Source organism: Labeo rohita, chromosome 13, assembly GCF_022985175.1.
Source record: "Labeo rohita strain BAU-BD-2019 chromosome 13, IGBB_LRoh.1.0, whole genome shotgun sequence".
Classification (NCBI taxonomy): Eukaryota; Metazoa; Chordata; class Actinopteri; order Cypriniformes; family Cyprinidae; genus Labeo; species Labeo rohita.
The window spans coordinates 28,551,672-28,577,050 of NC_066881.1; the positions used below are offsets into that span (position 1 = coordinate 28,551,672).

The window sequence follows — 25,379 nt, forward strand, 5'->3', positions numbered from 1 at the left end:
TTTAAAGTATATTTAAATGCTTAAAATGATTAATTGTTAAATTGAAAATATTAAAATTATTTTAAATTGTAATAATATTTCAGAATATTACTGTTTTTACTGCATTTTTTATCAAATAAATACACGCATGGTGATTATAAGAGATTTTTTTTTTTTAAAAATCTCACTGACTTTTTATTGTAGTGTAATCTGCGATGAAAAATGTAATAAATCAGAACAATTTTTATGCTTCATGAGTTAGACTCAAGTGTGCCGCACAAGTCTTGAAAAGTGAAGCCAAAACGTTTTGATCGCCCCCAGGTGGCTGCTCCCAATATATGTCATAAACCCCACCCTCTCCATGTAATCTAATGGGAGGTGAGGCAAACTAAATAATCAAATTTCCCTTCAAATAATTGTTTTCCAAAGATGTTTTTTGTCATTTTATGCAGTTTTTATCACACTGATGTAAGTTCAAGTGTTCGTTTTTTTTAAATAAGTTTGGTTTTAGTTATTTATGTGATGTTATAAAACCGGGAGCGTGACGTCATGATTGATGGCTGAGATTGACAGATTCTCTGAGTAAACTGAGGCGCCAACAGACTTTTTTGGGGATCTTCAGGAGGAAATTGAGGTTTTATGTACTTTATTTTAACACAAACCTCTGGTACGGCAATAAGCAGAAAAAAAGAGGTGCGTTGTCCATCTTTTTTTTTTTTACAGTCTATGGTTAGACTCCACTGTATCCCATTCAGCTTTAAAGTGCTGTTTGCGGTTGTAATGTTTTTTAATTCTGTTGGTCAATAAGGGTGTAGCGACCAAATAAAGGCTTTCAGAATCACTTTCTACACCAACAGAAAATTCTACTGCTAGTGGAAATTGAAAATGACACAAACATTAATGACATGACGTTTAAAACCCTGACGCACACATCAGTTCCAAAATCCCTCTTATATTATTTGCTGTTCATTAGCCAAGAGATTTCCGAGAATTGCACAAGTCACTGGCTGCAACACTTCAGGAGATACAGCAGCATAAATAATTCAGCTGACACAAAAACTGTTTATTTATATATTCATTACTGCACTAAGTAGTGCACAAATACCACACACACTCCTGTTATTCAAACATAATGTATTTACCAAACTAAATCGACACTCTGGAGAGATATTTTCCCATAATAATAGTGCTGATTGTTGTTATGCAGTTTTAAATCTCTTCTAAATAATTCAGTATGTGATTTGACTTGAACCCCAACATTTATTTTGCATAACCAGAGGGATGAGAGAAAATGTCACATCTCAAAGTCCAAGTTGTGTTTGTATCATCGTTTTGCATGAGGTGCATGAACAAACTTTAAAGGTCAAAGGTCAAAAGCACTCACCACCACATCAGCCCTGCTGCTCAGACCCTGCCCGTAGTTGTCTGTGGCGATGACCTCAAACTTGAAGTAGGACCGGCGCATGTTTCTGAACATGATGGCGCTCTTGATGACGCCGGTGTACGGCTCAATGACGAAACTGTCCTGCCCCTCGGCTGTGGGGGGGGATGATCAGCCTGTAGGCCATCTTACTGTAGTTTCCCGTGTCGATATCTGTAGCCTAATACACATGAAGTTACATGCAGATACATCCATGGAAATTAATCACATGACCTAGTTATTAGGTCTGTTAAGCAATTACAATTTTGTATCTTACATAATGTTCTGTAATTAAAATTAATTGCAAATGAATCACACAACAAGGATAAATTAAAGTCATTATTGTGTTAGATGAGAAACTTAACAGACATTTCAAAAAGTAGCTTTAGAAAGCAATATTTTGATTCAACCTTGCATTAAAAAACAAATGGGTATTGTTTTTTTTTTTTTAAATTTTATATAAAATAAATATTGAAATATGAAATGACGACATGATACTAAAACATAATACATGATATTACAAAACTAAAACTGCCAGTAGGTGGCGGCAAGTTACTGTCTTAGTGAATGAGTCATTCAGTCATTCATTCAACCGATTTGATCAAACAAATTCATTTAAGAAAGAAGAAAGTGACTTGCTTGCTTGCTGTGGCTTTGTTTGGAACTATTTTGGTTTGTGAAACTGAACAAAACAGAGAATCTGTAAAATTTTGTCTAAAATGTAACAATATTAACTTCTTGTTTACTGAACTACTGCATAAAATCAATATACATCAATACACGTACATGTCTGGGTCGCAGCGGGTGAGATAAATGCATTAAACGTCATTTTTTCCATAATCAATCGCACCAAACTAACACATTTAATCGATTACTGATTATATAAAAGAACTAGAAACTAGAATATTTTAAAGGGAAAGTTCACCCAAAAATAAAAATTCTGTCATTAATTAATCACCCTCATGTCGTTCCAAAACCATACGTCTTTTGTTCATCTTCGGAACACAAATTAAGATATTTTTGATGAAATCCGAGAGCTTTCTGACCCTGTATAGAACACAATGCAACGTAAATGTTAAAGGCCCAGAAAGGTAGTAAGGACATCATTAAAACTGGTTCAGTCGTTTGAAGCAATGACAATACTTTTTGTGTGCAAAGAAAACAAAAATAACTTTATTGCGTCACAAGCGTCGTGGTAATCTTGTGCATGTTGAAGATTGAAGAGAAGACACTGAATACATGTTCTTTGTGCACAAGAAGTATTCTCGTAGCTTCATAACATTACGGTTGAACCACTGATATTTATCCATGTCCTTACTACCTTTCTGGGCCTTGAACATGTCAGTTGCATTGTTGTCTATGCAGAAAAGCTCTTGGATTTCATCAAAAATATCTTAATTTGTGCCATGAAGGTGAAGGAAGGTCTTACAGGTTTGAAACGACATGAGGGTTTAGTAATTAATGACAGAACTTTCTTTTTTTGGTTGAACTATCCCTTCAAAAGCCGTGCTAGAAGAAATAGATAATTAAATACACAAGCTCTGCAGGTTCCACTTCAGCGATGACCTAGTAATGTAATAATCCTCATATATCATCAGATTGTATGCCTTAATGCTTTTTATAGATGTTAAAAGACTCAATTTATGAGATAACGGTCACCTTGCGGTAGCCTAACACACAGATCCCGGTGGGTATTTTACAGGTGTCCGTCACTTGTCTTCCACATTGTCAGCATGCAGAGAGAAGCTGTCTAAGCACAGTTACTAAGATGTGGGGGGAAGCAAGCAGATTTGAACAGCGAGAGAGAGATTGTACTCTAGTGTTGACAGGTGTGTCAGGATGTGAACAGCAGGTTCTTCGCTGTAAAAATGAAATATAATGTACTGCAGACGCCAACACCTGGAGAACATTTCAGACCCTATGAATTAATTACCATTGTTCCAATGGATTCTGCTGGCATTGTGCTTAACTGCACTACCACTCTAAATGTAAAAACACAATAAATCATATTTAATATTATGATTCTGCGGTTAATGCAATGGCAAATTTAAAGGCAACAAAGTTGAAATATATATACATGCAAAATTTAGGATCATTATTTTTTTAAATACAAATTTAAATTAAAATTTAAAAAGTAAAAGTAAGCATAGAGCCGTGATTCAACCTAATTAATTTGTGAGACTGTCTTTTGTGACAGTTCTTGTCATATTTTATTACCATTTTGTAAACTATAGCAAATAAACTGTGATAATGTGACAAATGTTGAAGGTGTCTAAATAAATTTTGGTTTGATTGTAGATTTCTCTATGGAACAAAGAAGAAAATGTATTTATTTAGTTTAATTACATTTATTTAGGGGGAAAAAAATGCCTCCATCCTGCATATATATGAATGGTTGAGTAACATTCACGCAAAAAACATAAATAAATAAGATTAAAAAAAAAAAATACTGTCAAACCTGCACATCTTAGAAGCCAAATACGATTTCATATTACATTTCAGAGATATTTCAGAAATTACAAGTAAATAAAAATCTTATTACAATTACAAGTAAAAAAAAAAAAACCCTAAAATATAGCATAAATAACCCCCAACAATCTGCCATTGCAGAACATGTGAACAGTCTTCAAAATGTCTCTTTTTGTGTTCCGCACAATGCCTGACATTAGCATAACTGAAAAAAAAAAAACCCCCACAAAATGTTTGTTTTGTCAATGGCAAGTGCCCACTTGCCAGCCTTTAACAAATCAATTAGGACTACTGGGTGAGCATTATGTCACCTAATTAATATTCATGAGTCCAGCCTAAGGTTTATAATGTGCCCTCATGACATTTCAGATTGTTCCTACACTGCTTCCTAGGAATAAATAATACACATACTCACCACAACTTTTAGTACTGTGGTGAAAGTCTTAGTGTCTTCAGTCACTCCTCCGATGTAAAGAGACCTTGTGAAGACCGGAGGATGATCATTCTCATCCTGCACGTCGATAAAAACCTTCGCCGTGTTCGCTGGTTATATTTAAACACACACACACAAAAGAAACAGACCTTAGTTTATGGAAATATAAGCCCTATTTGTCACAGAATAAAAAAGCCAGTGTTAATGTAAACACACACAGCTGCTGCAACCCTCTCCACGCTGTGGCAGACATGAGAAATATGCTCTGTCAGAAAGCATTTGTCTTCTGCTGCACTAAACGACAATATATAAAGTCATCTGGTGTAGATCTAAGCGCACACAGGGGAAAGCGGAGATGAAGAGCTGTATATCATAGCTCAATGAGAGAGAAAAGAAAGAAATGTAGAAAACAGGTGGGGAGGCGAGAGAGAGAAGGTGTGCCAGTCCTGTTATGTACAACAAAATTTACATCAAAGTTAAAACAAAACACATGGCAGGACACACACACATACTCTCTCTCTCTCTTGCTCTCTCATGTTTGTGATTTGTACAGTTTTCCTATCAAAGGCTTGTGATGTGCTCAATGAACTTTAAATTTAACATGAAATAGAGTTTGCAACCCATTTTATTTCTGTAAAGTGGCTTATTTCTGAGTGAATATGCAATGAGAAACACATTGAACAACAACAACAAAAAATGTAGGACGGAGTTTTTCATCCACTGGGATTTGATTGAATCGTGAAAAATGGGCCTGACTGTGAGTTTGCAATTGGTTGTGGAAGTTTCCTATTAATCTCCTGAAAAACCCATGTTTTTAGGAGGCCTTTTATGACTCAACGTATCCCAATGGACATTTTCTACACCAATTTTGGGTAGAAATCTCCAGAATGGCTAATAGCTAAATGTGTCATTTAAAAAAAAAAAATTCAAACAAAACCTGTTATTTTATTTTATACCTACAAAAATATTAAGCACTGTCTATATATATATATATATATAGCATAGACAGTCAGCTTTTATTAAAACCTCATCTTGCCAGTAGGGAATTAAACAGGTTAAACAGGATTGAGAATATACTTTTATCGACAACTGAAAGCACAATCAAATCAGAGTTGAAATTAAAAGATGACACTGTCAACAACAAAAACAATGCTCCAGAGGTTAAACAAGTTATTACTTTTTTTTTTTTTTTGATGCACTAACAAATCGTTCCCAGCAAGACCAGAAATATGTATTAAATAAGTGCACAGAGCCAATTTTAATTTCATGATGTCATGCACAAAAAAAGCCACTCATCTAAAATGAATGCTGTTAATTAACACTGCTTTGTAATTCAACGTGTGAGCATGTTTCTGTGTCTATCTTAAAGTGATCTGAGCTGTATTCTGCTCTCTTCAGCACACACCTATGCAGTTTTAATGAACACAGACTGCAGGAGGAAGATCAGAAATTTCACAGGAAGAGGGAAATGCGCTCTGTTCTACCTGTCCTGTCTATCCTTCAACCTCAATAAACCACATGAGCTCTACACTTATGACCTCTTCAATATCTCTCTGCTCTAAGTGAGATTCAGCACATACGTTAAAGCAAAAAAGAGGTGCGGATCTACAGTGACACTTCCATAATTAAAGGGTGTGGTTTATCCAATTGCTTTTGTATTTTAGGAAAACGTTATTCTTTGTTGCTTTAATAAAATGGTGGCAAAAGTATTAAATATAAATGTATTTTATATATTAAATATAAATATTACATTTAAATAATAAAATAAAATAAATAATAAAACAATAACCAATTACAACAATAAACACATAATTTGCTAAATAATAATTTTTATGTATTTTATGTATATACATTTTTATGAAGCCTATTCTATTACCATGCCAAGTAAGCTCACTACTTCCAAAAAGTTTAATTACTATATACATAGGTATATATATATAGGTTTATGGTTTATATATGATCCACTTCCAATGTTGACTATATAAATATAAATTAATTATTATTAGTGTTATTATTTTTATTGTAGATTCTTTTTTTTTACAATAAAAATAACCCTGTATATTTAGAGAATACTTAAATTCATTAATTTAGATGATTTTGATAAACCATTTTAATAAAATAAAAATTAAATGTTGCAAATAAAATTAAATTACATAAATAACACAATAAACAATTACAATAATAAACATATAATTTGCCAAATAACATATATATATATATATATATATATATATATATATATATGTATACTGTTATTTTTATTGTGTGTGTGTGTGTGTGTGTGTATATATATACTGTATATATATAAAATACATTTTACTACTATTTATAATATATAATATATCATTATTATTCAATTAAACATAAATTACTTTTAATTAATTTAGGCAAGTTTATACATATAAATGTATTATTATTAGTGTTATTTTAATAAATTTAGATTAAAAGAACACTAATCTAAATGAATTAAAGTTTAGATCATTTAGATGCATTTTAGAAACAATTTTAATAAAGCATAAATTAAATGTGGTATATATTTTTTAAATAATTTAATCATAATTTTCATAAACTGTAATGTTTTTGCATTCTTTTTTTTTGCATTATAGTAATATGCATGTGGGGGGAAATGTGCTTAATTGTTATGAAAATAATGTCTCAATGCAAAAAATGTAATTCAAAGAAAAGAAATATCACACATTCTAATGAAAGCTTAGTGAAGTTCACCAAAACATATCTTAATTCAGAATTTCACTCGAAATGTCAGGTCAAATGAAATGGTCACATAAGATAATATGTCCAAATAAAATCCTTGGAAAAGAAGAAGCATACTTCTGTGCTGTTCTTACTTTTGGAGGGAACGCGCAGATTGGCGAGGATGACGGCGAGAGAATCGGCCTGCACCCGGAGCACATAACTGGTCACGCTCTCGTAGTCCAGAAGTTTATTTGTGTAGATGATCCCAGTGCGGTTATTGACTACAAACTCACCTGCAAACACAAACTGATCAGAGAACAGTTCACAGCGCCACTAGACTAGAAATCCACTCTTGTATCTTATTCACAAATCACCTGCAGGCCAACTAAATATTTACTCTATTCTATATTAAAGAAACACATTTTAGGTTTAGTGAATTCGCTCTGGAGTGAAAACTCACCTCCTTCACTTCCACTCACTATGGAGTAAAAGACAGTGGTGTTGACGGCTGCGGCCAGAATCATTCCCACAGGCGTCCTGACAGGAGCGTTCTCACTCACCGGACTAAACCTGCAGAAATAAAACAGAGCAAATGACAAACTTCATTCAGCATTTACACAACCCACAGCTGAGTGCAGTGGAGAACTGTCAGCTCCAGCGCATATACTGTGACATAAATGTCAGTTTCCTGTTGAATATTGTATAAACATCAGAGCAGTTCAATAAGCCCTCCACCTCCACAAAAGACCTACAGAAAGTGCAGAAAGAACAGAAGGAAAAAAAAGAGTTTAATTACTATATTAAAAAGCAGCACAAGTGAATCACAAGTCTAAAGAAAAATCAATTTCTAAAGCTTTTGTCTACAAAATGAGCTGACCTCAGAGGCCAGCGATTCTCAGTTGAAGAGTCAGAGGCCTGTTCTAATGAAAGCAATGTGCAATGCAAATAATAAAATGATTAATACTAGTTTGGTTACAAAAATAACTTTAAAAAACACTTTTAAAAGGAAAGACAAAATACGTTCTGTATCTTTTGTTTTTCATGTCAAAAGCTGGACATAAATCTGTCACCTAGTCAACAGGTAGAAGCTGACATGGACAGGATGCGTGAAATCCTCATAAAGCATGAACAAAACTACACAAATCAAAAGAAAATACAATCCAGACTATGGATTCTCAAGCAACACTGTGAATTTGTTTTGTGTGGTGAATTATTGCCTGTTAAGGGCATGAAAGCATGAAAATTCATGAGCCATTTACCAAACAAGAACTCAAACTCAAATACATTGGTTATCTGTAGGGTTTTTATTTATTTATTTTGAGAGCGAAATAAACACTTATTCAAGGATACATTAATTATTAGATATTAGATATAAATCAGCATATCAGAATGATTTCTGAAGGATCATGTGACAGACTGGAGTAATGATGCTGAAAATTCAGCTTTGCCATCACAGGAATAAATTACATTAAATTAAATTAGAAAACAGTTATTTTAAATAGAAATAATATTACTGTATTTTTGATCAAATAAATGGAGCCTCGTGAGCATAAGAGACTTTCAAAAACATTTAAAAGTCTTCTCGCCCCTAAACTTTTCAACAGCATTGTACATACATGTATGACAGCAATTATCTTTACCCATCACTAATATTAGTGATGTCAACCTCTCTTATGAAAAATGGCAGAAAATAGGACTATTGTGTGAGACAAAGCTCCTGTAAAGTGTATGGGTGGAGGAAAGGACAAAAACCAGAAAGTCTATCTGAATGAACTGTCACAGCTCTTGTACTCCTCTCACAGATGTTTTGAAAGCCTCCGTGCTTTTTCTCATACAGGAGAGGACCGCACGCCAGCCGTCAGAAGTGGGTGGGCATGACACTCTTGTCTCTATTGTCCAACAGTCAAAATACAGCCATCATTGTGAGATCTCGACAAAGAGCCGCCGACTGCCTGGGTTTCTCTGCGCCGTAAACGGGGTGAAGCGCTTTGCTCTGTCTCTGAGACAATAGGGCGCTGCCGCAGTCAACCGCTACACTGACAGCGAGGAGCCGAGGTCACGCCGAAATCTCAGCGATGCTCAGCTTCACACTGGTTACCATGGGAATCACAGAGGACAGAAATAGCCAGAACCTCAGTGCAGGAGTGAGAAAACACAAAAAAAGAAGAGCATCTTTTTAATGGAAATGAGTTGCTGTGCACTCCCACACAATAACTCATGACTATCTTCATCAGCACATCTGTAATCTTCTCATTGTCATACTCTCACTGCATTTACACAGCCGTGTAATCATCCAGTCCATTTAGCTCTGCTACATAGTAGTGTAGAGTGACATTTTATGCCACTGCATGTTAACTTGAATGTTAACAGTGGATGTGATGAGTCAGAACTTTAAAATATACATACACATATATATCTTTCCTTTTAAAAGTTTTTTTATGAATAGAAAACAGCTCCAGAAAAACAACATTTACTTGAGATGGATTATTTTGTACCAGTACATCGGGCAGGACATCGATTCTAAACACTCACCTATCATTTATCGACCTCAAATATGGCTTTTCATCTAAAATATGCACGTAGTACCAACTTTGCACAGCTGCTTAATCTAATGTTAATCTAGAAAAATGTGCGCTATTCAAGTGACTACACTGTAAAAAACAAAAAACACAATTTGTTGAGTCACCTTAAAATTATTTGTTACCCTTCTGCCTTAAAATTTTAAGTTCAGTCAACTCAAATAACTTTAGTCAATTTGAAATGTTAATTTGTACTAAGTGACAACTTAGATATTTGTGTTTGTTAAACATTAAAGCAGGGTAAGTAACCCAGCTGCCTTAAAATTTTAAGCTAAATCAACTCAAATATATAAGTTGTCACTTAGTACAACTTAACATTTCAAGTTGAATAAACTTTTTTGAGTTGACTGAACTTACATTTTAAGGCAGCCGGGTAACAAATTATTTTAAGTTGACTCAACAAGTTGTTTTTTACAGTGCATGCGGAGTGTGGAAGCTGAATAGTAGCGTGCTTACTGCATGACAGATGGAGGTGTGGTCATTTGCTCTTAAAATACTCCATTTTTGGTCATACAGATAAAAAATATATCTTTTGAATTTGTAAAGACTCTACGTTTATTTGTGTGCACTCTGAATAACAACGAAACGTTGTGCTTTTGTAAAATAATGAAAGCAAACAGGATGCGCTTTCTGTCATCAGTCTTTGTGAACTTGAATGCTAAACTTTGAAACTGTGTACAGTAGTCAACATTTGAAGTGGATCAAGACCTTTCCTTAAAGTTGTCCTAAAACAAAAACAAAACTTGTTCTTGTATTAGGACAACTTTGATGACTTCAAATGTTGACTACTATTTACTTGTCTTACAGACATGAAAAATATGTCTATAAAGAGTGGAATGTCTACTTTCAAATAAACCAATTTGAATAGAAAACAAATATTCTTAGATGATGTAATCTGTATGAAACATGCATACAGGCGCATCACTATTGCGAAGATGACAAGTCAGTGTTGCCGACTTCATCTCTTAAGCCAAAAACAAAGAAAACACTAGTTTATCAGTAAATTGTTAATGCAGTCTCCTTGCTGTTTTTCCCCTGACACATTTATAACAATAATATCAGCTTTTTTTTGTGCGCTTGAGCGCTTGTTAGGCTATGTAGACAATTAAAGGCTCATTATTATGATTTATATGGTTTATTAATAAACCTGTGACTAATAGTCGACTAGTGCTTAAAGTGAACGACTACTAGTCGACCAGAAAAATCTTCAGCCGAGGGCAGCCCTAGTTATTAGTCAGTTATTGAATGCTTTGTTTTCAAAAATATCCAATGTTATTTTCATAGGAGCCTGATTAAAAAGTTCATTTAAAAGAAAATCTCAGATAGACTTTCAGATTTTTACATGTAAAGTCTTCATATCCAACTTTTTCTGAACGCAAAGGTCTCCAACCAGAGCGGTGCTTTACACTTCCGGTCTCTGGTGTTTCTAGTCAACTTAACATATTTTCCGAGACAATAATATAATGTTAAACCTGCGCACATTTTTAAATTTAGTTGTATTGAAAAAGTTTCAATTCAGTCTGTTTTAACATGGAATTCTATAGAGACCAGAACACGAAAGCACCTAAACAGAAGAACTGTTCTTTCTGGTCCTTAGATCTGATTGGCTGAGAGGTTTGTGATATTCCTGTGATATCGAAACTCCAACCGCTTCACCGTTTGTTTCACTCTGCTTGTGGTATTTCTCACAGCAAATGTCACGGCGGATGCTCCCCTATAATTTTAAAAACAATACTGTTTTTGTGTCACAGAATGTAGTTCTAAGAGTTTTTTAGGCAAGAACGTGCTTGTTTAGACTTCAAATATGCAGTTTGTTTATAAAGATAACGTCTATTTGAAAATTTGCTTTAATGTTTTCAGAGATGTGAGCTTCAGGGCATCAACGCTCCATTCATTGCTCATGAACCCACAGAGAGCAGCCTCACCTCGGCCAGAATTCTTATGGAATTTGCTGCTGACTCTGATGCCTTTATTGTATATAATTAGAGATATAATGATATATGAGATATAATTAGTTTTGGGTAAATCTAACGGGCACTCATTGGTCCCATTAATCTATTATTTGTTCCAGAGCAAATAGTTTTGGCTGATGGCAAAATCTCATCACGTTATATTTTATGTAAATGTAATGCTGTATATCAGAGCGCTGCCTTTTGTACTTTTGACTGAATTGCCTAGCAACTTTTATGTTATTCAGTATTGAAAAATGGTTTGTGTGTTTGTGATGGTGTTTTTTGTTACACTGTTCCACCATTAGTTGGCGACAAGAGACTGTTTTTATAACTGAGTCCACAGTAAAGACTTTTATATTGAAAGAGACATTGTAACAGGGTTGTGAACAGGGAAGATATTTTTTACCAACAAATGCACTGAGCAGCCCTGTCACTGGAAATCACCCTTAACAGTTGAAAGGATAGTACGACAAAGATATCGCTTGTCCTCAGAGGACATTTAAGCTAATGTTTTATTGTGAATATATAGACTGAGCTGAAGAATAAATGCTGTATCAGATGCAGGTAATCACACTCGCTCAGTCCATCTCTCTCTCATAATACTCTATATAATACAGTGAGCTTTTAATAGAGAAATGCAATAAGCTTTAAATGAAGCAACTTAACGTTCCTTCATTACTAGTTTTAAAGTGTTGTTTTTGAAAGACACTCTGTTGTTGTTTCTTACCTAGTTACACACTTGTGCCGTTGAATAAACGCAATATCATACTTGTAGCGGTATATATTATTATATCATACGGTATATATTATTAAGTATGGCTTTTTTAATACATATGTGGCATTGTTGCTTTAATTAGCATGCTGACATCGTGCTGTGCTTTTGCTGTTAGACATAATCAAAAAAGTGTAACTTTATGCAAATGAGCAGTGACACCACATTAAGTGATATGAAAAATAATGTGTGGAAAACTGTGATGGAACTGTCGCATTCCAAGTGACTTTAATTCATGCATGGATAATCGTTCATCTTTTTCATGATATGATGCATTAAGCACTACTGAAATTCATAAACAAATTCTTTTGCCTCCTGAATGTTCATTTTTAGCAGCGAGAAAATAGATTCTGTGTCAAATTAGAACTGCCTGTTATTGCTACCGGCAATACAAAACCAATTGTGTTGTGATCAAATCAAAAGCAATGTGTTATTGATGGATTGCACAACTGCTCATTGCTTTAGATAGGATCACAACACAATTGGGATCAGATTAACCCACCAATAACACTAAAGCAGCCAGCAATAGAAACACCCACAATACAACCACTTTTCGACCTCTAGTGATAAAATCAATGTGTGTATGAACAGTTCATCAGAGCTCATTAACAGTGAATTAAAGCAGCATTAACTCTGCATCAGTAATCAATGACGCACTTACAGATGAAGATCCAGCTCCACTAATTTCTACATTCTTCAATTTCACACTGAAAGATCATTTATTAAAGTCTTCAGCAATTCAAATTCAAGGTCTGCTGGGATCTCTCTAAAAGTGAAAATGCTTACACAACGTATCAGCGCTTTAATGACCAGATTAAAACTAGTGTACGATGTACTCTCGTCTGCCCTAAGGAATGCTAATTTAGACTTTAGACATGCAGCACTGTTTTATGTCCAGTATCATAAGCAGTTCATCTCATGAACTGTGTTAATTATGTAAGGGATAACGTACAATCAGCCAGTCATTACTGTAAAATAAACCCGACGGGGAGATCAGACCCCAACGCAGAGCAGAGCAAAATGGGGAGGTTGTCTAATCAGAATCAAGTATTCCAGAGAGCTGCATACATAATAAAAGGTATAACAGTTCTAATCTTCAAGTGGCTCATAATGGACATTCAAACACTAGACCAGGTGACATCAAATGAAAATGTGTCTGTACAACTGGCCATCAAACCTTGCAAACATATTGCAATAGTGATAAGCTGTATTGCTTCTTACTTAAACTGTCTTAATAGTTAGAGAGAAGAAATGAGGTAAAACTATGCTTTATTATATCCCACCATGCTATCTGCTATCAACTGGAAATAGAAGGAAGCATCTATAAAATTGTGCCATAAAAACATCTCTAAAATAAAATAAAATAAAATAAAATAAAATAAAAATAAAATAAAATAAAGGTCTAATAATGGGACTGTAAACATACATATAAAAGAAAGCCATAAAACAACTGCTCAAAAATAAAATAAAATAAAATAAAAAAATATCAAAGGGTATGTTTAATAATTGGGAATGTGAACAAATACATATAAAAAGTTTAATATAAGTTTAATAATGGGATGGTGAACATACATATAAAAGAAAGTTTTACATTAATTACGTTTGATCAAAAGGTACAACAGTTCTAAACAGTTATCAAAAGGTAAATACACTTTATTTTATCCCATGATGCTATCAACTGAAAACAGAAGGAAGCGTCTATAACATTAAGACGTAAAGCAACTTCTCAAAAATAACAAAACTAAGTAAAACAAAATAAAATAAAATAAAATAAAATTGAGGGTAAGTTTAATAATGGGTTTAATAAAGAAAGTTTTACATTAATCATTTGATCAAAAGGTAAAACTTATACACTTTATTTTATCCCATGATGCTATCAACTGAAAATGGAAGTGTCTATAAAATTAAGACATAAAACAACTTCAAAAAAAAAAAAATAAATAATAAATAAATAGAAATGAAATAAAATAAAATAAAATATCTAAAGTTATGTTTAATAACTGGGAATGTGAACAAATGCATATAAAAAGTTTTATATTAATTACATTTGAGCAAAAGTTGGTCTTTAGAAAGTTTACATTAATTAGACCAAAAGTTCATTTGGTCTGTAGCAATAAACAGAGTAAAAGAGAAAATAAAAAAACACAAACAGACTTTCTTTCTTTCTTTGTCTTTGTTTCTTTTGACTGGGTGAAGAGTTTAGATATTCTTTGTTCTAGTTCCCTTCCTCTCAAACACCCACAGACATGCAAATACACAAACTCTCGCATGAATAATTCAGTTCGGTGAATCTCTTAAAAACATGTCCAGGTCACATTTCACCCCTAAATTAAAAAGAAAATAAGAATAATATGCACAAAAATATATTTTGCATAAAGAAAAACTTTTTTGCTTGTCACATTTCGACCTTGTCATCATGACAATTAAATACAGTTTAAAAAAATACAGTAGTAAAAAAATCTGCATATATTAAATGCACCATAACATTTTCAACAGTGATGTATAAATTCTTTACAATTTAATTTAACTTTTGTTTTTTTGTTTTTTAAGAATGAGAACGAAATCTTTCTGCATTACGATAATGAGAAAGGAAGCGATGCATATAACTGACAAGAAAATGCCACAGTACAAAAAAATGTTTTTCTTTATGCAAAACAATTTGTTTTGGGGTGAAATATGACCCAGACATGTTCTTGACAGGTTTTGCGAGGCTCATCTATTGTGTTTGAAAGTGTAGAGGTGTCAGTGCGACAGAAGCCCTGGGCAAAGCACACAATGATGATGACAAGACGTGACAACAGAAGACAACTTCCCTGCAGTACGCACTACGTGTGTGTGCGTATCACTTGTTGGTAAACAAGACCTTGAGATTTATTAAACCTTGGGAATGTATGAACTTGTCCTCAGAGATGTTACTCAGGAAGTACAACAACATACTACATAAATACATGGAATTTTAAAAAGGTTTTACATGTCTAAATATTCATACCGCAAGATACCTTGTAGATACTATATATTCCTGCCAGACCTAAGCCGACCGTGATGAAACATTTAGTGTGAATATTTCCAGAGTAATGATCAAATCTGTCTCCAGTTATAAACATCAAGCAGCCGAAAGACTAAATTTGACAAACACTACACGACAGAGCTACAGCCATCCAAAAATAGTATTTTTGCTCATTGTTAAAATGCTGAACATATTTGTGAGAGCGTCATAAGTCTTCATTTAACCCGTTTTAATCCGGCGTGCTTTAATCAGATCTCCAGAGTGTTCCAGCTGCAGTCCACAGCCTAATGAGGTCTACAGAGAAACGCTGCATGCTCTCTATAGCTCACGCCATTAGAGCTTCCTGTGAAGTGTTCTCTCTGGCCCACTGCTTCAGTCAACACACAGCCGCCTTTAAACACCAAGTCCTCTCAGAATGGACTTCAGACTGCATAACATTACAGTTGAATGGGCTGAAAAACTCAAATCCCACCGCTGGAAAAAGACAGAACACAACTTTATTATCTTCATTTCTTGCAAAACCTCCATTTTTGGAGAACACTAGAAAAGTTGGGAAAAAAAAACACTAACTAGAAAACAAGAAACGTTTCATGTCCAAAAATATCTAAAGCTTCAAAAAGTTACTAAGCTTTAAAAATGGCTTGTTATGAAATCACAAATCACATTTATTTTGTGTCCAGAAACGTAGTTTGCCAAATTACTATAAACAAATAAGGAGGAAGTAAGGATAGATATTTCTAGTTATATTTAGGTTAAAATGTGCAGTAGAAAAAAGGTAATTTAATTACCTTTTTAAAACTAAATAATAACAACAACAACAATAATCATACTAATAGTAGTTTTTTTTTTTTTTTTTGTGGATTATTATTAATAATAATAATAATTATTATTATTCAAAAATTAACTAAATTAAATAATGGTGCAGGAAACCACGGTTATTACAACATTATAAGCAGTGCTTTTTAAAAAAAAAAAAAAAAAAAATTATGCTAACTTAAGTATCTCATGCCCACTTAGGCTTTAATTATTTAATCAAAAATACAACAAAATAATAATAATAATAATAAAAATACTTTATTATTATTGCTATTATTGTTGTTGTTGTTGTTGTTACAGAAAAATTAATAAAAATTAAACAATGTGAAACTACGGGTAGTATCATAAGCAGTCTTGATTTTTTTGTTAGTTTTTTTAGCTTAAGTATCTCATGCTCACTTAAATTATTTAATCAAAAATACAACGAAATACTACTACTACTACTAATAATAATAACAATATTCTTAATAATAATAATGATAATAATAATAATACTTACTATTATTATTGTTGTTGTTGTTGCTACAGAAAAATTAATAAAAATGAAATACAGGAAACTACGGGTAACATCATAAGCAGTCTTGCTTGTTTGTTTTCAGTTTTTATGCTAGTTTTTTAGTTTTTTTAGTATCTCATGCCCAGTTAGGCTGCAAATATTTAATAAAAAATAAAAACATAATAATAATAATAATAATAATACATATATTATTACTACAGAAAAATGAATAAAAAATAATTAATGGTGCAGGAAACCATAGTATAAGTAGTTTGTTTTTGTTTTTTTCTCATGTCCACTTAGGCTACAATTATTTAATGCAAAATAAAAACTAAATAATGACAACAACAAAACAACAACAATAATAATACTTATTATTATTATTATTATTATTATTACTACTACTACTACAGAAATGAATTAAAATTAAACAATGGTGCAGGAAACCACAGGTAACAGCATAAGTCGTTTTTTTTTTTATTAAACGCTAGTTTTCAGTTTAAGTATCTCTTGCCCACTTAGGCTACAATTATTTCATCAAAAATAATATTTATTATTATTGTTGTTGTTATTATTATTATTATTGTTGTTGTTGTTGTTGTTACAGAAAAATTAATAAAAATTAAACAACGGGAAACTACAGGTAATATCATAAGCAGTCATGTTTGTGTGTTTGTTTTTCATTTTTTACGCTAGTTTTTTAGTTTAAGTATCTCATGCCTCAAGCCTCATGCTTGTTAGGCTGCAAATATTGAATAAAAAAAAAAAAAAATAATAATAATAATAATAATAATGTATTATTGTTATTATTATTACAGGAAAATTAATAAAAATTAATTAATGGTGCAAGAAACCACAGGTAACAGTAAGCTTTTTTTTAACACCAGTTCTACATGCCCACTTAGGCTACAATTATTTAATCAAAAATAAAAACTAAATAACAACAACAACAACAACAATAATACTTACTACTACTACTACTACTACTACTACTACTACAGAAAAATGAATAAAAATTAAATAATGCTGCAGGAAACCACAGATAAGTCTTTTTTTTTAATGCTAGTTTTCAGTTGCCCACTTAGGCTGCTTTTTTTTAATCAAAAATATAGTAAAACAGTAACATTTTTTTAGGATTATTTGAAAAGTCAAAGTTGAAAAGAACTTTGAGAAAAAAAAAAAAAAACTGTTGCACATGCACAATCTTATTCTGGTCTTATTCAGCTAAAATATGCTTCTTTTACACATCAAACGCTGCAAAAAAGTTCATACACATGTTGTTAGCTCGTTTATTATTCATTTAGACAGACAAATGAACTGTTGAAAGTCATTTGGCTGTATATGCAGCTATGCTAATGAGACTAGCACGCTAGTCCGATCGAGCACAGGAGTTTAGCTCATTTCAGAAGCCAGCTGTGATATATCAATCTTACCAATGAATGGCCAATCGCTCAAGCCTAAAATAGACTGGCTTTTTATCCATAATCGCTATGGAAACTGCTGCTGTGAAATACATCAGTAGGACTTTGAAATTAAAGCAATGCTTCAGAAAAATCATGTCATCAGAAACAAACATACACAACACGAAAGGTAAGTTTGCTAAGCAGAAAACACTGTAATTCAACAAGTCACCTACTGCATCTAAGCTACACCATTCGCTGTTCAATGATTTAGTCTTATATCTCAAAGACTGATGATAAATTGCTCATATGTAAATACACTTTTAAATAATGCATTAAACTCTCAAATCACACGCTCTTTAAATGAGGTGTGAGGACCCCTGACTATGACACAAATTGAGTTCAGTTGCTTCCTGCTACATCTGATCAGCGCTAGACCTTCACTACAAATTCTCTTGATTGGACATGCTTCAGCACACACACTGATAGGAATCCCACAATGCACAGTGAATGTCAGATCTACAAGAAAGACATGGAGCCGAGGAACTTCTGTAGAGATTATGAACATGGAAATTAACTTTTTCAATATGTCTCAATTTCATCATGCAATTTTGAGATTCATATGGAAGTATAGCCTTTATTATGTTCTCTACTATAGCACAAAATAATACCAAGATTTTTTTTTTAAATAATATAAAAACTGTAGCATCATTGAGGTCTATTTAATAAAATCTCTCAAAATATCCTAAAAAACAATGTCTATATAGTTTTTAGGCAACTACTTTCATTTTCAACCTAAAATTTTGAAATTAATATATGTAAACCAAGGTATTTATCCATTAAACTAGCGACAACTAAGAAGGTCATTTTCAGTTCATTTCAATGGATGTTGCTAGGCTGGCACAAGACCAGTTTGGGGGCGTTATGTATTAGGGCTGGATAATTTTATTTTTTTTGATTTCTCGATTTTAATGGATTCTCATTTTTATGAAACAATATCAAAATATTCTTAAATCACAATAATCAATAAGTCTAGCCTGTTTTCAGTTAATAAACGGAACATTGTAGCACACCTCCATCCAATAAATCACAATGGGCTTTGTGCTTTGTTACTTTTGATATGAAACAAAGCCTCAGATTTCAAATTCTGTCCATTTTATTACAGTATTCAAACAATAAATGCAATTTTGGCACTATTTAATGTGGAGTGATAGATCGCTGTAGCTCATCTCCTCCACTTTAAAGCAGTTTCAGCACAAAATTAACATGAATAAACATCCGAAAGTATGTTAAAAGAAAGTGTACAACTTGTGAAATCTGTATCATGTGTCATGTAACCGCTCAATCAGTGTTTCAACCATGCAAAGATGTCAATATTACAGCTTGTAAACAATATGTCACGTAACGTCACATTTACCTCAGAAAAATCATACAATTGCAACATGGGCCTGTGCATTATCATGCTGCAACATGATATGATGGTCGCGGATGAATGGCACAACAATGGGCCTCAGGATCTCATCACGGTATCTCTGTGCATTCAAAATGCCATCAATAAAATAAACCTGTGTTCGTTGTCCATAACATACGCCTGCCCCTACCATAACCCCACCGCCACCATGGGCCACTTGATCCACAATGTTGACATCAGCAAACCGCTCACCCACACAACGCCATACACGCTGTCTGCCATCTGCCCAGTACAGTGAAAACTGGGATTCATCTGTGAAGAGAACACCTCTCCAAAGTGCCAGACGCCATTAAATGTGGGCATTTGCCCACTCAAGTCGGCTACAGCGACGAACTGCAGTCAGGTCGAGACCCCGATGAGGACAACAAGCATGCAGATGAGCTTCTCTGAGATGGTTTCTGACAGTTTGTGCAGAAAATCTTTGGTTATGCAAACCGATTGTTGCAGCAGCTGTCCGGGTGGCTGGTCTCAGACGATCTTGGAGGTGAAGATGCTGGATGTGGAGGTCCTGGGCTGGTGTAGTTTCACGTGGTCTGCGGTTGTGAGGCCGGTTGGATGTACTGCCAAATTCTCTGAAACGCCTTTGGAGATGGCTTATGGTAGAGAAATGAACATTCAATTCACGGGCAACAGCTCTGGTGGACATTCCTGCAGTCAGCATGCCAATTGCACGCTCCCTCAAAACTTGCGACATCTGTGGCATTGTGCTGTGTGATAAAACTGCACATTTTAGAGTGGACTTTTATTGTAGCCGGCCTAAGGCACACCTGTGCAATAATCATGCTGTCTAATCAGCATCTTGATATGCCACACCTGGGAGGTGGATGGATTATCTTGGCAAAGGAGAAGTGCTCACTAACACAGATTTAGACAGATTTGTGAATAATATTTGAAAGAAATAGGCCTTTTGTGTACATAGAAAAAGTCTTAGATCTTTGAGTTCAGCTCATGAAAAATGGGGCAAAAACAAAAGTGTTGCGTTTATAATTTTGGTCAGTGTATATCCACCATATATATATGTAAAAATGTATATCATTTTTACTGTTCTTCAATATTTAATTTATGTTTGAATTAGGGCTATAAGTTTAAAGCATTAACTTAATTAATTAGTTATGAAAAAATAACATGATTAAAATATTTTAACACAGTTAACACGCTGGCCCCGCCCCCAGACCTGTACATCATCTTAAATTTCACACAGTTGATTGACCGTTGACAAATACGATGCAGGGCAACAACTCCATAAAATATAAAGTTTACGTGAGGCCGTTGCAGCCTAAATGTTGATGTGTATTAAATTTTATGTTGAATCAAATAAAATATTTCTTTCTAAAGCTACAATTTGTAACGTCTATTTGATACTTTCTCATTTAACACAAAAATAGCTTTAAATAACCTTTTGTGGGTATTTTCACAGTCAAATTTATTATTTCGATTAATATAATTAGATTAATTAATCGACACATCATGTAATTAATTAGATAAAAGATTTTAATCAACTGACAGCCCTAGTTTGAATATATCCGTCAAGTTTTTATGACAGCCACTATTTAAATGTTTATATATTTCAAAAAACGAATTGGAGTAAAAGTTATGAAATTGTAACTTTATTACTATAAAATAACACTGAGTGTAATTTAAGCATTTGTATACAAATCAGTTACAGTAATTTTAACCTTCAAAATTATAGTGATGTAGTACCAACTTACTTTCATGTATATTTTACAGCATTAGTTGAGAGAGTACTGTACCTGATATATATCCAAAATAATTGATGTTTAACCAAATAGAACTGAAACGATTTGAAAAATCGAATTTAATTGCAAGCTTGTGCATCAGAATCAAACAAATTGTGATATCTGTGTCAAAACCCAGCCCTAGTATGTACATATTTATTTATTTAAGCCTCTTACGCTCACCAAGGCATTTATTATTACATAAATTGGTATTAATTACAGTAAAACAGTAATATTGTGAAATATATTTTCAACTGTTTTCTATTTGAATATATTTTAAAATGTCATTTATTTCTGTGATGCAAAGCTGAATTTCCAGCATCATTACTCCAGTCTTCAGTGTCACATGATCCTTCAGAAATCATTCTAATATGCTGATCTGGTGATTTCTTATTATTATCAAGCTGTTGCTTAATATGACCCAAAACTTTTAAATGGTAGTGGACTACATACTTATGTTGTCATATAAGCTATAAATAAGACAGCTGTAAATAAACTAATCATTCAAATTACAGTAAAACAGTAATATTGTAAAATATTATTACATTTTCAAATAGCTGTTTTCTATTTGAATATATATATATATATATATATATATATATTGAAATGTAATTTATTCCTATGATGCAACTGCTAAATTACTCATTACTTTAGTTTTAGTGTCACATGATCCTTCAGAAATCATTCTAGTATGCTGAGCTGGTGATTTCTTATTATTAATATGTCCCCAGACTTTTAAATGGTAGTGTACTACCTATTAATGTTGCAATATAAACTTTATATAAGGCTAATAAGACTAATCATTCTGGAGTTACAAGAAAATGACTTCTAGAAACCTCCATTGTTGTCAGTGCCTCTATATCTACAAGAAATCCCCAAGACCATGTTAAAGAATCAGTGATGTACAGGAGCAAACATCCACCGCAGTGCTTCAGGAAAGATTCCTGACTGTAGTTGAATGGTCCTGCCATGGCTTTAAGCTGGACACCATCAATAATGACAGACAGTCCACATTCAATCAGACAGAGAAACAGCTCAAATCCCAGCGGGCTGTCTGCTAGAAGAAACAAGACAACTCAATGCTGCAATCGCTGACAAAGTTGCCACTACAAAGTACTGCATGAAAAGCCTGAATGCATATAAAAGGCCCATTTTTAGGGGTCTAAACACTTTCTGAAAACACCGGATGTTTTACACTTGAAAATGACACACATCTGCTTGCTGTAGGGAATCATTTACAGCTTCTTCACTAGATATTCTAACAGAAGGGTTGTTTTTCCTGGCTGAAGTTCTATTTTGCCCATTTTCTCTTATATTTTAAGAGTCAGAAGCCTTTTTTTTATTTTCTCCATGAAAGAGAGAAAATACACAATAAAATCATATATTCTCTCTGACCAGAAGAACAAAACTCTATTTCTCCTGGATGCCTTTACAGAGAGAAAGGAATGACAGTGAGAGAAATGGAATAAAGAAATGAAAGGTATGGAAGCAGCAGGGAAAGAACAAAACTAGCTTCTGCATATGCTGTTTTAGCTTATGGTGAAAACATGCCAACAGAGGAACAGATCTTCCCAGGTACAGTACACCAAACACATTGTGTTCTAAGCAGTAAATTGTCAAGTCAAAAGACAATTTTATTTGCATATCATTTTATACAATACACAATTGATTCAAAGCAGCTTGACAGAAACGTATAAAGTTATGTTTGCAACACCATCATATGGAAGCCTGTTTCTGTCACTGAATAAAAAATCAAAAAGGTATAATCATGACTTTTTATCTTTTAGAATTGTGTGAACTTCCAATTGCAAGAAGTCAGAACTGCGAAATAAAAATTCACAATTTTGACTTTTTTCCTCAGAATTGTGAAATATAAACTCGCAATTGTAACTTATAAAGTCCAGTTCTAAAGGGGAAAAAGACTGATAAGTTCTCAGGCATGTTTTGTGTTATAAAGTTAGAACTTCAAGATATAAACTCAATTTTATTAAAAAAAATAAATAAATAACTCGCACTTACAAGTTAAGCTACAAGTTGAGCTTAACTTACAAGCACTTACAAGCTTAACTTGTAAGTGTGCAATTCTGACTTAATTTCTTTATAGTCAGAGTTTATATCTCATAATTCTGAAAAAAGGTCATTTAGCAGTTGGACAATAGAATAGTTTAATATTCATTTGATTAAATTAAATAATTTAATTTAATAGTTTTTTTGTTGTTGTCAATTATTCATTTTTTATGTTAACTTTGTTGTACTAATTTTAATTTGTAAAAAAATTTATAAAAGTGATTAAACATTAAAAAGTACAATTTATATAAAACTACTAAACATTAAAAAATAGTAAAAAACAATTCATTCGGATGCACACTTCCTAAATGAAGGTCCTTGTGGTCAAATTCATTGATGTGTAACAATTTGTAAGAAAAAAAAAGAAAATAAAACAATATGGCTGACTTTGAAAGGTGAACATCATGATCCAACAATGTGAAAACTTAGTGTATATGTATACAAATCTAAGGATGATCGTTTTAAAGAAGTTGGGAGAAGTTTGGGGAAAAAAATTCACAACTCTGGTCAGATGAACTTAGCATGACCCAAGGTATCAGATGAAAAAAAAATGTTTCTGGGTAACTTGTTTAAAAGCTATATAAGCTAGTACCTACACAGCACTTAAAAATATTATAAATTCACTGCGTTTCTTATGAGTGCTTAGTAAGTCTTTGAGCCTTTATTAATCAAAACTGCAAACAAAAACCTTTTTTTTTAACATTAAACTTTAAACCCCCTAACACACTAAGATTCAGTGTCCACACTGAAACCAACTGACAAGCTGCAGACGTGCTCTTTTGAAACAACAGTGTTTGAGCGCTGTAGAGCAGCCCGACTCAACCTCCCAGCGCTTCTAGTCACATATTCACAGATAACACTCATTACTCATGCAGAGATTCTGAATCAGCCTGCGGGGAATATGTGCTAAACTAATTCTGACTCACAGAGCTCAAAGAGAACATGTCATAAATAAGTAAATGTCTGTTCTCTCGCTCTCTACAGACAGCGGGACCCACCTGTACTCTTCCTCGGTGAAGATGGGAATCCTGGAGGGCTGAAGCACAGTGATTTCCACCGTAGTTCTGTTCGTCTTCACCGGCTCTCCGTCGTCATAGGCGATGACCACCAGCTATGAGAGGAGTTCATGAAAAATACATTAAAATGCAGATCAAACAGACAACGACTTGTGTCTGAAGCAATTATTTTATTTATTTATTTATTTTATTGTTTATTTATTTAAATAAATGTCTAGGAATAAGATGTAGTGGGGATTTAATATATTAAATTGAAAAACTTTTGCCTGTCACATCTTTTCTTAAGTGGTATAGCCAACATTTTCCTTTTAAATCACATATTTTGTCTTTTTCATGACATGGTTAGTTCAGTTTTTTTTTATGTAAATGCAAGAAAAGTTACTGACACTTCTTTAAAATTCCATGGTATTTGAAAAACATGTTCATTTGAAAAATTTGAAAAAGTTGGATATACTCATTTGTATTCAAGGTAAAATGAAAATATGTCATTACTTTTTACTTGATGGTTAAACCACTAGACATTTTTAAAGTACATTTTATCCATTTTATTTATTGAAAAAGCTATAACTTTCGAAGTTTGAAACCAGCATGAATACAAAACTAACTGGCGCAAGTTTTCAACTTCTTTAAGGATTTCTCTTTTTCACAAACTTGGACGTCACTATTTATCAGTGAACTAATTTTCAGTGTCAATGTGAACATGAAAACATTACAAAACATTGTAAAAATATAGCTGCAAGCAGCGATTACCGGGGTTCAAACGCTTAGGGCATTTAGGCATAATATACACATTATTTAGCAAGGCTGTACCCACCTAAATTAATGATTAAAAAAAGCATTTTTTGTGAACATGAAAACATTACAAAACATTGTAAAAATATAGCTGCAAGCAACGATTACCGGGGTTCAAACGTTTAGGGCATTTAGGCATAATATACACATTATTTAGCAAGGCTGTACCCACCTAAATTAATGATTAAAAAAAGCATTTTTTTTCCCCAGGTAATTTATAGTACTACAGAAATACACTGTTATAGCGCCAGCTGTGGTCCAATCTCCTTAAAACTTTGCA

General features: G+C 33.1%; 1 protein-coding gene across 1 annotated transcript in view; it reads right to left on the reverse strand.

The window, feature by feature from the left end:
• Positions 1-25,379, reverse strand: part of pcdh15a (protocadherin-related 15a) — a 274,694-nt gene that overhangs the window by 41,761 nt on the left and 207,554 nt on the right. The window contains 6 exon segments of the mRNA XM_051125245.1: positions 1,364-1,525; positions 1,527-1,580; positions 4,284-4,411; positions 7,148-7,288; positions 7,456-7,565; positions 24,290-24,402. Of these exon segments, the coding sequence (XP_050981202.1) occupies positions 1,364-1,525; positions 1,527-1,580; positions 4,284-4,411; positions 7,148-7,288; positions 7,456-7,565; positions 24,290-24,402 (708 nt within the window).